The sequence below is a fragment of the Lytechinus pictus genome, chromosome 7 (genome assembly GCF_037042905.1).
Source record: "Lytechinus pictus isolate F3 Inbred chromosome 7, Lp3.0, whole genome shotgun sequence".
Classification (NCBI taxonomy): Eukaryota; Metazoa; Echinodermata; class Echinoidea; order Temnopleuroida; family Toxopneustidae; genus Lytechinus; species Lytechinus pictus.
The window spans coordinates 9,731,899-9,745,418 of record NC_087251.1 but is presented as its reverse complement, the minus strand read 5'-3'; the positions used below and the strand labels follow the sequence as shown (position 1 = coordinate 9,745,418).

The 13,520-nt window shown below is 34.8% G+C and overlaps 1 protein-coding gene across 2 annotated transcripts; it reads right to left on the bottom strand.

Moving 5' to 3' along the window:
• Positions 1-703: 703 nt before the first annotated feature.
• LOC129265542 (degenerin mec-4-like) lies at positions 704-12,776 on the bottom strand. Of its 2 annotated transcripts, XM_064101880.1 has the most exons (10): positions 12,517-12,776; positions 11,167-12,157; positions 10,726-10,832; positions 9,844-10,007; positions 7,212-7,401; positions 6,790-6,862; positions 5,204-5,261; positions 4,190-4,263; positions 3,537-3,612; positions 706-2,587 (listed from the first exon to the last, which is right to left on the bottom strand). In XM_064101880.1, the coding sequence occupies exons 2-10, from the start codon at positions 12,144-12,146 to the stop codon at positions 2,306-2,308; spliced, it is 2,004 nt and encodes a 667-aa protein (XP_063957950.1). In that variant the 5' UTR covers positions 12,147-12,157; positions 12,517-12,776; the 3' UTR covers positions 706-2,305. The 2 variants fall into 2 exon arrangements, with proteins under 2 accessions (XP_054759502.2, XP_063957950.1); XM_054903527.2 differs by having other exon boundaries at positions 704-2,587; positions 11,167-12,763.
• Positions 12,777-13,520: the final 744 nt, after the last annotated feature.

Below are 13,520 nucleotides of genomic sequence, written 5' to 3'. Positions count from 1 at the left end.
AAAACTTTAAAATGTCATCACTTTCTTATTTTTCATCCGATTTTGATGATTTTTCTCTTTTGACTCAAATCAACATTTTCTGAGGTGGACTAGACCTTTAAGTATTTTTACATCCTTTTCGACTTCTACAAAAAGCGTTGGGCTATGCCTGATTCCAGCAGCGCCTAAGCAGGCTACTATTGGTCGGTCGCCGCTCTGAGTTGACTGTAGCATAAAAATGAATTTAATTGGCTACATGTTTCTGACTGAGAATATGTCGATTACTTGTTAAAACTTGTGAATTTCTGTCTACCACAATTCCTTTTTACATTTCTTCACTTTTTCAGCAACAGAGATCAACATACTCTCTTCGTTTTACATCTGCTCCTTCTTTTGTCATTCCTCAATCCAGAATACAGACCGGCTTCATTTTTTTTTTCAATCTCTTGCCCCCGTCTTTGGAACAAACTCCATCTATCTCTCCGAAACATCTATTCTCTTGACCTCATCAAAAACATCTTAAAACACACCTGCAGAATAACTATAAACATTAACTTGCCTTATGCCATTAACAACACTTTTTATCCTCTTGAAAAAGCGCTGTACAAATCCAATTATCACAAACTTTCAATCCATTTCATGCTTTTCGCATATCATTTACGATTGCTTTATGAAAATAAAGTTGAATCATTTTTTCTTTAAAGAATTACACACACTGTTACACTTAAATTCTGAATTGGATATTTTTATTATCAGCCCTTTCATAGCCCCGACACATTTTTCCCCCTCAAATTCGCAATGCCTGAATGATTAACAGCTTTAAGAAGTATCCTTCTTTTTGATAAAAAAAAAACATGCTTATTAGGTCATTCATCAGAGCAATATACCATTTGTATGCCATAGATATGGTTTCGTGTTGAAACCGAAAAGCTGATATGATAGCAATTCTTTCTGGAATGTCAACTACCATGACAACAGTGAAAATTCGGCATCCCGATTGGGTCTTCCAATGAAAGTTGACTTCCCAGCAAGAGCTAGAAACATAGCAACTTTTTTTATGAAATGGGACCCTGGGGGCACAGTTTCATTACACGAAGTACCAACAATTCTTCATTCTCTGATAGTGCATAGTAACGGTCAGCCAGTGCCTATCTAACAAGCATAAACCACATATTTATTAAAATTTGTCACGCTGATAATTTAGTCATTGCTGACAACTTTCCTGAATCGCCCCCCATAGGCCTGTTGCATAAAATAATGATTTTGTTTGCTAGAATATTTGTTTATTTGCCAGAGGTTTTTTATGGATTTTTGTGTGCAAAAGGCCACAGGTAACAGCGTATAGGGTCTGTTAAAGGTTTATATGCTCAATCGTAATCCTACAACATAATGAATGTTATAACGAATTATAATAGGAGTTATCGATTCATTTAAATTTATGAAATATATAGGTTACAAAGTCATGACAAAGATATTATATCACATTGTGTAACATGTATTCTAGGCTTGATATATGTTGCGAGGGACGTATGATATTCTCAACAACTACAAAGATGCCTTCTGGAACGCAGAGAATCTAATTGTCCAAACAAAGCCCTTCATAACAAAGCAGTCTTTGTCGAAAATCGGTGAATCAAAATAGCGGTGTCGTCTTGGACTCTTGGACAAACGACATATTTGTAATTTTTCTTCCAGTCCGTTTATTAGGACTATCTGCTATCCCGGTCCGCCAACTTTTAACAAGGACCTCTGAGCTATCCATTGTAATTTTAGGCCTAATATTAGCCACTTTTCTAAAGGAGGAATATTCAAATTCGTTTGCTTAATACAAATGATACATGTCATATCGTTACATCGTATAATATTCAAGATAATAACAATCGAAATTCGTTTATGTATAGGAATGCAAAAAAAAAAAATGACACGCATACATGTATGTAGACGAAGAAGCTTAGCAAATTTAAATGCAAGTAAAAAGAACAGAAAAGGCAACGCGGTCGATAATTTATAATACAAATTCAGCTATGCTAAGCCATTTGTACTGATATATTTACTATATACTATTCTTATACACATGCTTTAGGTCTATACCTACTTGATGATATCACACAAATTCACAAGCTTTCATGCTGGCTGTATATTCAAATATAAAATTAAAAATATTGTAAAGAATGCATGCATGTCATGATCATATTACAAGCATTTCTAAAAAAAAAAAAAAAAACCTGATAGCTTCTATACAAGATTAAATAATATCAATGACTTCTCCATACTACATTCATTGGTTTTCATATCTGTAAATAGTCTATCTACGTTTACAATGACTTCACAAATCGGTAGGTTGAGCTGTGGATGACCCGCCACGACCATGGTGAGGATGATGACGAAATGCCTTGGTAAGACGACGACCTACCTTACCAATACGTGACTCATGAGGTGAAGGAGGAGTCTCCCCTTCATTACCATCTTCCGGTATGGGCGTGGTCAGTCTACCACATAGCAGACCAAGAAGTTGGATGATGAAACCACAGAGTTCGAAGACAGTGATGAGAGACATCCCAGCGAAGAAACCCATTATACCTCCGATACCTCCAAGAAGGCTTCCAAACTGTGAAGGCGAGAAGGTGATATGCATATTAATATTAATAGTAGTCCAATGGACTGTGAAACGGCCGGGCATATTCAACCAGTATGGTCTGAGTCCTGATTTTTTTTCACATCTGAGTTAGTGACGAAAGAATGTCATTGCACTGTCGATGATGTCGATTAATAATCATCGACATCATTCTTATTGATAATGGTAGCAGAACAACGCTTATCTACCTGAACGGTCCCTCTATTTGCACACGAGGGAACATAAACACGATCTATCTTCAGGTTTTTCATGACATAATTAAGACAAAATATGATGCACTGCACGTCCATTATTCAGCTTGCATCTAAGCATGCTCGCATGGATTTTATCATTGTTCTTCCATTTGCCGTCTCTCAATTACATTGTATAAAGCTTCTATCCAAAATAAAATCTTCCTTGGGCCTATAACATTGATAGTACGTCTGCCGCCGACTGGAAAGGTGTATTTCCTACCTGCAACTCAGACTATCTGAAGGAGTGCCCAGGTTCAGATGACAAACTTTATATCAGCGTAAATGTTATAGACATGATAGATTTCATTTTTAGCCATGTTAGGCAAGTATTATTTTCTGGACAAATCACACGTTACATTAAATTTTTTTAATAATGGTATTTTTTAGTGACCCTGATGACGCATGTCAAAAAAATCTTGCTTATGTTCATTATTCCTGACTTCATTTCGCCAAAAAATATCAATGTCATTCGAACCATGCATTCAAAGAAAAGGATCACATAGCACAACTAAAATTAACTTTATTTTTTTCAAATCATGAAGCATTAATAAGAGTTATCAAAAATTATAGGCCTACTTTTCTATAAAGAAAATAAATGGAAATAATATCAGTGATCATGACTTTTGTCACAAAACATCACTTTCATTAGAAATTAACAATTCAAAAATGCAATGCAAAATAATTCTTACCGTGTATTTGGGCATTTGTGTGTACGATTCGTAATTAAGTTTTTCATAGAAGATTTCTACGCGAACCAAATTTTTCCTGTAAGAAAAATACAATATGATAGGATTGCGGCGAGAAGCGTGACTTGTGCATACATTATCTATCTTATCATGATTTTTAAAACATAGAACACACACACACCCACACGCACACACCCTCCTAGATCTACATTATAAAAAACAAGCTAGTAAAATGACTAGACTGATCGTTTAATAATAATAAGCTCGGTGCATAAATATGTTATGCGTAAGATAGTTTAGTAAAAAATCACTCTGTTCGAGTCAAGTGTGACTAGAAAAAAAGTCAAATATAACTAAAACGAAGATTGAAACTATATAACTGGATCTTAACATAGCAATTTTAACGTTTTGGGAGTATCATGTATATTGTGTGGAGTAGATCAGAAAGTTTCAACGAATCTATGCACCAACATCGCGACGCGGCGATGTTTACGAGAGTAATGGGCATAAGCTAACAAAAAATATCTTTTGTGTATCAAGTAAGATTTTAAAAAATCATCACTCAAGCTAAGCAAACATTATAAGAAAGATCCATATACGAATACATTTTTAAGATAATCATTTTCGCATTTATGTTTAAAGAAGATGAGTGTTACCTTCTAAACGATGCGTCCACTGTCATATTCCCTGCCTTTCTGTTTCGTTTATTAATCTTCTTCGTTAGATATGCCTGTGTTCAAATGAAAATATGATAAGACACGAATCAAATGCCTTAGAATTTTACCAAAGAACTTTGAACCGTTATTAATTACATACAAATTCGTGAACTTAATTCATCAATTCGCCAAACTACACCTTCTGCTGAATTATTTCATATTTCGAAAGAAACATAAAAATCAGGCCATTTGATTCATGTTGACATTGACACGTGCATGCCGTCATTAAAAATACGAATTGTTATAACAATGTTGTCGTCTGAATTAAATAAAAAATGAAAAGTAAAATTTCGTTTTATTTAGATATTCAACAAATGCCACACATCGTCGCACGTAATGATTAAGATGATGAACTGTAAAAATATTAATCTAAGGAATATCTTATTCTTAAACGTAAGCTAAGTAAATCATTGATTCTATATCCCTGAGCCTATAGAATATTCAAAAGTAAATATTATGGAGTCAGCAAGATATTGTTGACATTTTTTATTCTTGAACATAACATCAAGTTGATGGAATTATGTCTTGATTCAATATTGATACTTTGAAAAATAGACGAAAATGTGCTCTACTTGCTTCGTTTATTATTTATTGGATAATATTTTATAAAGTTTTCTTATTTTTGCACATGTTTCAATAAAAACAACATCAATTTAAGTTTATTTCAATTTCTATGGGTGCACCAGGTTGGACAGCCTGAGTGTGGAATTGACCAACCATAAATGACCAAGATCCACAGGCTGCCCTTTCTAAACACATCCTCGTAAAACCAAAACCAATCACAATACAGCATACATTATGGAACTCAATTATAAGATGCCAAGAAATGAAGAATATAATGGGAGAACGTTTTAAAACAAAACACAAATATATAAATTTTCTCATGTACCGACCAGTGAAAAACGCGTAACGGGAAAGTTATATTTCAGCAATACCTTGGCATAAGGAACTTACATCGGCCCTCTCTGTTGGCCATTTTGAAAATGATGCGAACCTCTCGTAGTCGATCTCACTGTGGAATAAATAACAGTAAGATTGAAAATCAGTTTGTATCAAAATACACATCATAATAACAAGGAAGTTTTGTAATGATATTCTATTGAGATTATGGTAATAAATAAAGAAGAAAATAATAAATAAATAAATGAATAAATAAATATAAAAAAATAAAAACAATAATTTTATTCATTTGTATTTTCATCTTGATTTTTAGGACATTAAAAATCTCTTTATAGCCATAGGGAATAAAGATTCTTTCACAATGAAGTAATTCCATCGTAAATGCCTTCTGTACATCATAAAAATAAATATTTGTAGGGAAATCTCAAATCTAAATGTCAAACTGTTAGGCCCTGCAATAGCATCCTGTGAGAGAAAAGAAATAAGTACTGAAAGACAGGTTTACTTCTTTAAATTTACCATATCTGGCACTTTACAGGGTAAAATCAGTTTTACATTTCTTTTCTTTATTCATATTTTGACCCCTCACAACTAGGCCCTATTATGATTGACAATCATTAGGAATTGTTTTACCAGTCTGAACTTTGATTTGTGAAATGCAATTGTTTAAAACTTGAAAACCCCCAAAGCTACGGATAATTTGATTCTTTGTTAGTAGAAACCGTAAATAGAGTGCTAATACAATTACAAAAATGTCCTTTCCGAGATTATTGTTTATAAGTAATGGCGTAACTACGGGAAGGGGGCACATGCATGCCTCCTAATCGGCTAGTAAAAACAAAAATAATAGTGTAAAAAACACGAATAAAAACGTTTTTTTTCATAATTTGATTGAATATAATTTGCTTATCGCCTACATGTATGTCTTCTCCTAGCGCTCATGTTATCTCGTTCAAAAGGATTAAATAGAGCTAAAAACATTCCGTTTTTTCAAGTCAACAATATTTTTCCTTGCGTTTCAAACTTTTCTTTGCTTGATTTAGTAATACAATCATCTTTTTCATGCTTTAAAATGTACTCTTTTTAGGTCTGAATATCAATATAAAAAAACTCGCACTTTTTGCTCGCGTTATTTTATTAGTGAGATACGTTTTCTATTCTGAGGCGGAGGATTTCTTACACTGGCAAGCAAAGCGAAATTTGTATCCCTTCTTTTGCTTTCAACAGCTGATTTTCCAAACTTTAGTTCCACCTCCCCAAAATGTGCACACCAATACCACTTTAGTTCCACCTCCCCATGCCCATACCAGCCTACGCCCTTGATAAGAATAGTTAGACGTTACTTGATTTATAATGTTTTTGACTCTAAGAACACCTGTATATATGCAGCAAACATAGAATGTTCTCTTCACCTTTATCCCTACTCTTCAGACAATTTTATCTTCCAATGTCGTCAAATCTATCTCTGTCCAAGGTGTCCTCTCCGAAACTTTAGCAATTGATAGAACATGTAGTTAAAAGATTAAACTCCTAAAACCGTAAGTGAGAGACCTGAAGCCTCACAATTTAAAAGGGGAAAAAGATTTAAGTTGTTTAACACATGCATTCCGTCAATTCATGCCTGATAATGCAACACATACCTGCAAGGTGAAACACATTTACATCCCAGCTTATCATCCATTGCCATCTCATCTACTCTCCGCTGACAAGCATCTAAAAAAAAAAACCGGGAAGAGTTCTTCAGTTTTGTTTTGAAGTGTTATTTTTGTTAATATTCCGACCCCAATTTATATTAAGAGTGTAATCACGCCAATCGTATAATAAAGAAATTTTGATATAGATACAATGTTATTAAAGCGATTAGTATTACAGACCTTGGCAAGGAAAGGTGGCTAATAAATGCAAACCTCGGAACACTGCAGGAATATAGCCCCGAAATATACGATTCACGGAAATAACTATTATCAGAAAATATCCATTAAATATTTTGTTTCATTTCCATCCCCCATCTTGCCCAAAAGTGTGAAACTAGAAGTTAGAAATAAAATGGGATTATCAGTACCTTGTCTTGGATCTAGTGTACTGCAGATTGTAGTATTACCCATGACGTCACTCACACAGCCGCATTCATACCGAAGCTTACTCTGGTAACACGCATTCAAACAGGCTCGTAAGGAGTAGTCATATCCGTCGATAAACTCGGATGGGTTGCGACAATCGCTATAGCGACCACTAAGTCTGGTCATATTCCGCTGTGAAAATATTCATTTTAGGATGAAATACAATTATAATACAAGTGTATTTGATTTAAAAATGTGAAACCTTTCTTTGTTAATCATCTCAAGGAGGGGCGTCGGGGTGTCTTTAAAAAGGAGTGGGTACCAAGAACATAAAGGAAATTTATGAAGGCACCTTTTAAAAGCTCAGGATAAGGAGCGTATAGTTACAAAATAAGTAGTGCATATAGCCAAACTTGTCGAAGATATGGAAGTAAGATGTAAATGAGAAAAGAAATTAGTTCCTATCAAAATGATGCAAAGATGAAATTTTGATTTCTCATCTAAACTTGTTTATGGCTCGTTGTCAAGTGATTTTTAATAATTTAGATTTATGGACTCCCCCGAATAATTGAGTCATAATTTTGATGAGAAGTCTGGGTATAGTTTGGGAGTGGAGTCATTTGTGATTTAATTGATGAGAGTCACGTCCCTGTTCCAAGCGGAAATAAAACCAGATCCATTTAAAGATAGGTTCTACCTACAAATCATGCACTTCATCAGATAAATCCAATCAAGTTGAGTATGAGGGGCATCAGTAGAGGGTACATTTCCATTCGATGCTATATTCACCTTGGTAGAGAATACAGCCATCTAACTGACAGACTACCCATCTGAAGATTTGGGATACCTGGGAAACCTCGTCAGGAGGGGGCAAAGTTTCTGACAAGCGCCTCCCTCCCCCCAAAAAAGGGTCACTACCACTTATAGAAGCAATTTCCCGTCATATCCAATGAGGTCAAATAGAATATGCCTCTATGTTTCCCGCCAACAATTTTCTGGCAAGGTGTGTGTGGGGGGGGGGGGGAATCAAATTTCTGTGAAGCGGTGGGGGGGGGGCAGGTTGCTAGACTTATTTTTGCAAAGCAATGATGAAAAAGGACTATTTCTAAAACAACGTTAGCAGTTTATGTCACGAGGATAAGACTTATCAATTAAAATATCTATTTTATGTTTGCATGGTGTGTCAAAAGGAACAATATATACCGAAAAAAGTATAGCACAAATTGTACAGATAAAAAAACAGATATTATTAAACATTGTTCAAGAATTTACATAAATGAACATGCCATGAAATGAGTATTAAAAGTATTCCCATTGAGTAGGCCACTACACAATTTCATCACAATCATGTCTCTTATCTAGAGTAGATGTAGATGTAGCGATAAGGATTCTACCGGGGGATTCTATCATCAGACATTCTCGTAATGCTAATGATTATAGAGAAATTGGAATAAAATGTTTGTGATAATCTTATCCTCTGTATTATAATCATTATTTTATTTTCTTATGAAGAATAATGGAATATATAATAAAAGCACAATATTATTTCTTTACACATTCTTGATTTCAAACATTGAACAAGGCAAAAATGAATAACAACATGTGATAAGTTTTTGGTGTAATGAAAAATATGTCCTTGAATATATGAATTTGTAAAGTTTAACAAACGACATGTTTAAAATGAATTTGCAGCCGTGTGGTAAAAACTGTTAGACGCAGACAAACGGCGTGTGACAGGTCCTTGACAAGATAATCAATCAATCGCAGCCAAATAACTCCATCCAATGCTAAGTACTTATAGAACATATTTTAGGGACACATTTTCTAATTTATCACCCCTCCCTAAAAATCTCCTAATTACCGAGCATTAATTATCTACACCCCAAATATATTAAAAGGGTACTCCAGGCTGAAAATAAGTATTGTAATCTAGATATATTAAAATTCACCGAGCAGAATGCTAAAGTTTTCATCACTAGCAGATGACATTATACTCAATAACGCCGTCATGAATACGCAATACGTGGGCTGATGATGTCCTGACCCAACCTATCATAATTTCATTTAAATAATTATTATTGTCATTCTTGGAAGACAGAGTTTGAACAATATAATTTCGTAAAAAAATACAAAACAATAATCAGGGATATGATACCATCAGTTTGCTCATTATTCTTGGAGACATGCATAGAACTGTTTCACCGAAATAACGCAAACCTTAAAAATGTAATTTCTTGTCCGATTTTGATGAAAATGTCAGTGTTTTGTTTGTCTGATTCTACTTTGTCTGTTCAAATCATATAATTTTCAGCCTCGAATAGCAACCTTTAAAAAATTAAAACAAAATTGCAGCAAAATGACAGGGTGCTTAATAAAATAATCAAAGAAAAATATATTTTGTTAAAAAGTTATTACCACGACTGTTTATAACTACATTTTTAAGGTGGTTCAAAGTACCAATGCATCTTAGAGAAGAGATTTATTTCATCATTTAAAAAAAAACTAAAATACACGTTTTAATGTACTGTTTAGATTTTTATCATTTCTTTGGAAGTAATGTGCATGTAAAAGATGAAAACAAAAATATCAGATTTGTAACAAATAGTAAAGTGAAAAATAAAGTCAATGACTCACTAGTCGGAGACCAATTGATGTGAGAGTACCAGTAGAAGCAGTGATCCCCTCATCCTCAGGAAAGGGGCGTGCGTTAGGTTCATGGATAGCCACTCGTACACCCGATTGGTGGGATAAAAGACCGATGTATTCTGATTGGTCCGTAAATAGGGTAAGGTGGAGTCCTGTCGTCAGGGGATAATAGAGTTCATAATATTACTAATCAAAATTTAGTTGGTTTTAGTGACATTTTTTTAAATTGAGCAGCCCCTGAAAAGACCCCGATTAATTATAGTCACAATCATTGAAATGAATCAATAACATCAGCAACATTTAAAAAATCAGCAGCAGTAGTAATTAATACTTAAAACAAATACTTAAAACTAATAAACGCAAGAATTCAACTCATAACACAAAATTTCATCAACAGATAAATTATCAATCAAAATATATGAAAAAAGTATTTTTTGATAAAGAACATGTAGGACCTATTATACATGTATCAAAGAAATGATAATTACACAACCATGTCATCTTTTTCTTCTCATATCTTCCTTTTCGCACATTTCTCTTTTTTCTCACTTTTCTCCATTTGAAATATCATGAGGGGTCGATCGTTCCCCTTATATTACTCCTTTCTGTAGCATCGCCCCTGACATGCTAGATGTAGTATTTAGGAACTCAGAGACATAAAACTAGATACAATGAATTTAGAAGTTGAGATGATTTAATCTATTCCAAGATGTCCGATCATATTGTGATCATGTGTACATAAAGGGGATTGAGCCCTCGACGTTGACTGTTAGCACAGTCTTACAAACACAACACTAAATAATGTTAAAAAATATATGATTAAAATAAGATTTGAGAAAGGCTGCACCAATTTTTTTGACATGACGTTACCGTATCTGGAGCCAGTCTTTCCCGTTTCCAAAATAGACTTGTTTTCGGCTGGTCGATTGAAGGTGAAACAATTTCCATACTGCGAATTGAAAGTCGTTGTGAAATTCCTAAAATGTTTGATGAAAAAAGTACGAAAAAAGCCAAAATAATTTACGATGTTATGAGCAAATGAGAGATATTGTATTATGATGATAAATAGCAACACTTTTGAAAAAGAACTAAAGAAAGCCTTTGGTAATTAAAAAAAAAAATAGCCAAAGGCCTCGTCTTTTTTTTTCGATGAAGTCATTTGTTCTATCGAGTCCCGTTATAACCTTGCGAATGTGATGTTGAAAGTCGAACTAATAAAAAAGGATATTAGATTGCAAAAAGAAACTCTTTTGAAAATGATCAACAACCAAATAGTAGGTCTTCCCTTTTGAAAAAGATTGTTTTCTTTACCTGTAGTCACAGAAGTGTTGATTAAATGAACACTGTAGAATAAATTCTTCTGGTTGATGACCAAGCTTTCGAAGCTCTTCTTTAGATGGATTCACGGATCCTATAAAATCTTGAAAATCATCAGATTCGGATAACTGCAGTAGATAGCTCCAGTTTGAATCATCATTCTCAACAGGTGCATTTATATATGGTATGGCGCGGGCATGAAGATCATCCATCCGACGGAGAGATGATAGATGTTTGTTTTTAATCTGCCAGTCAACACTTCGCTTTTGACGACCGACATCGGGATCGTCGACTTTGACGACTACCGTAGTGTCTTCAGTCGACATCTCCAATCCTTCATCCGGAGTTGAAGACAATTCTTCAGGTGGAGGAACACCGCTGCTATTTGATGCCTCTTCGAATACAGTGGTGGACGCCATCGTTGTCGTTGTCACCGGCGTTAATGGAGGAGATGTTTCAGCATCGTGGTCGTCCCCTTCAATGTCGCTCTCATCACGGCCATCAGGATTCAATAAATTCACAAGCAGTTTCCTATCTAAGAGAGGTTCGAACCGCGTACCTGCAAGCTTTGATCTACGCAACCTGTTCATATTGCAGACAGTGACAGCGGGGAAGGATAGCTTGTTGTTAGGGACCATGTTGATTGCGGTTGTGGCCGGGTTTCCTCTGTAATCATCGACGAGAGAGTATGCTTGCCACATCAGAATACACAAGAATGTAAGCACGGTGAGTAACCACGCTAAACGAAAGATAGCTCTGGTTGATTCAATCAACCGACTCACTCCATGCATCGTCGTAGATTTACAGAAACTTTGAACAACCGTGCGCCATGACTTCACCAGGATATCATTGGTCATCTCCTTGACAAGTGCTTTTGGTTTCTCAAGGACTGCCTTGAATTTTTCTGGTGATGAAGCTTCTGTGGGCTTCTCTTCCTCGGAGTCTAGCGGGACCTCCATTTTGCAGTCAGCCATTTGGTGATTTCCTGTAATTGCTCAATATAGATTTGCAAAACATAAACTGAAATCCAATGGTTGTTTTTTAGACTTTGATATCAAAGCTTATAATCGGAAGTTTACAGAAATCACAAGGTGGGTAAGAACAAGTTTGGGCTTCACTGATTACCTTCTTAGATTAATTAAAAGAAATATTCTTGTCAAATTCAATGCCTAAGCAAAAAAAAGATGTGAATTCCAAAATGAAATTTTACAACAGCATTATCTGCGATGATGCCAATGAAGTATTTTGTCACACGAAAGTTTTGTATGTCCTATACATGGAAGGAATTCTTCCAAAATGGCCATTAACTTTCACAATCATCTTCAGACAAGAAGAAATACGCACCGGCCTTGAAATTGGAAGGCTATATGAAACGATTAGTCAGTCAATCGAGTACATATTGAAATGAAAATGAACTATGCTCCTGAAGGCGTGGATGGTCATGGGGAAACACCATCACTCCGGCTGGATTGTTTATTTGACTGGCCGTTATACCCAAGAACCAATCACAAGACTATGATTTACAGACAAACCATTCTTTGGAGATGACTAAAGTAATATCTAATGGTAAATGAAGAGAACGTTTTATTGTGGTTTGCAGACAGGTCGAATTCGAAAAGGGACTCATAATGTCAAAGCGAGAAGATAATGATGAACAATCAATTAAGATTCCAAGATTCGTTCGTTTGGCTCATTTTACGCTAATTACATCCACGCCCGTGAACATGGATCTCATTGATTTTAGTCGTTATGGGAGAGTGCTATCGCGTACCAAGAAGATTCTATGACTGGAGTTCCAACAGGCAACAAATTTATTCAAGCAGCTGTTCATTTCTAAAGAAGCACAAAAGAAAGAACGACAATAAGGACCTTTTTGATGTCCGCCTTCGAAGCCGCCAGTTTCAATGAAGAAATCCGAGGGGTGGAAATTTTACACATTAAAAACACGGTTTAAGATTTTATACAACGCTGTTTACTATGTGAACCTTACAGTATTTGTTTAACCGTTTAAACAACCATGTTTAATTTATTGAAGATTAGATATTGAAAATTAAACTTTCTTGCTTAAGATTTAAACACTTGTTTAGACTGTTTAAACAATTACTGTAAGGTTCATATAGTAAACAGCGTTGGATAATTTTTATTACTGTGTACGAATATTCATTTGTATCAATTTTTCATGTTTCATATTATTAAACAAACTGAAGTTTGAATGCATGACAAAACATCAATAACCAAGCACTATTACGACGAGATATTTGCCCATATTATATCAATTAACCTTTAATTAGTGAAAAAAGAAAGAATTTGACCTTTACTGAAACCAGATTTTAACACTTTTCCGATCG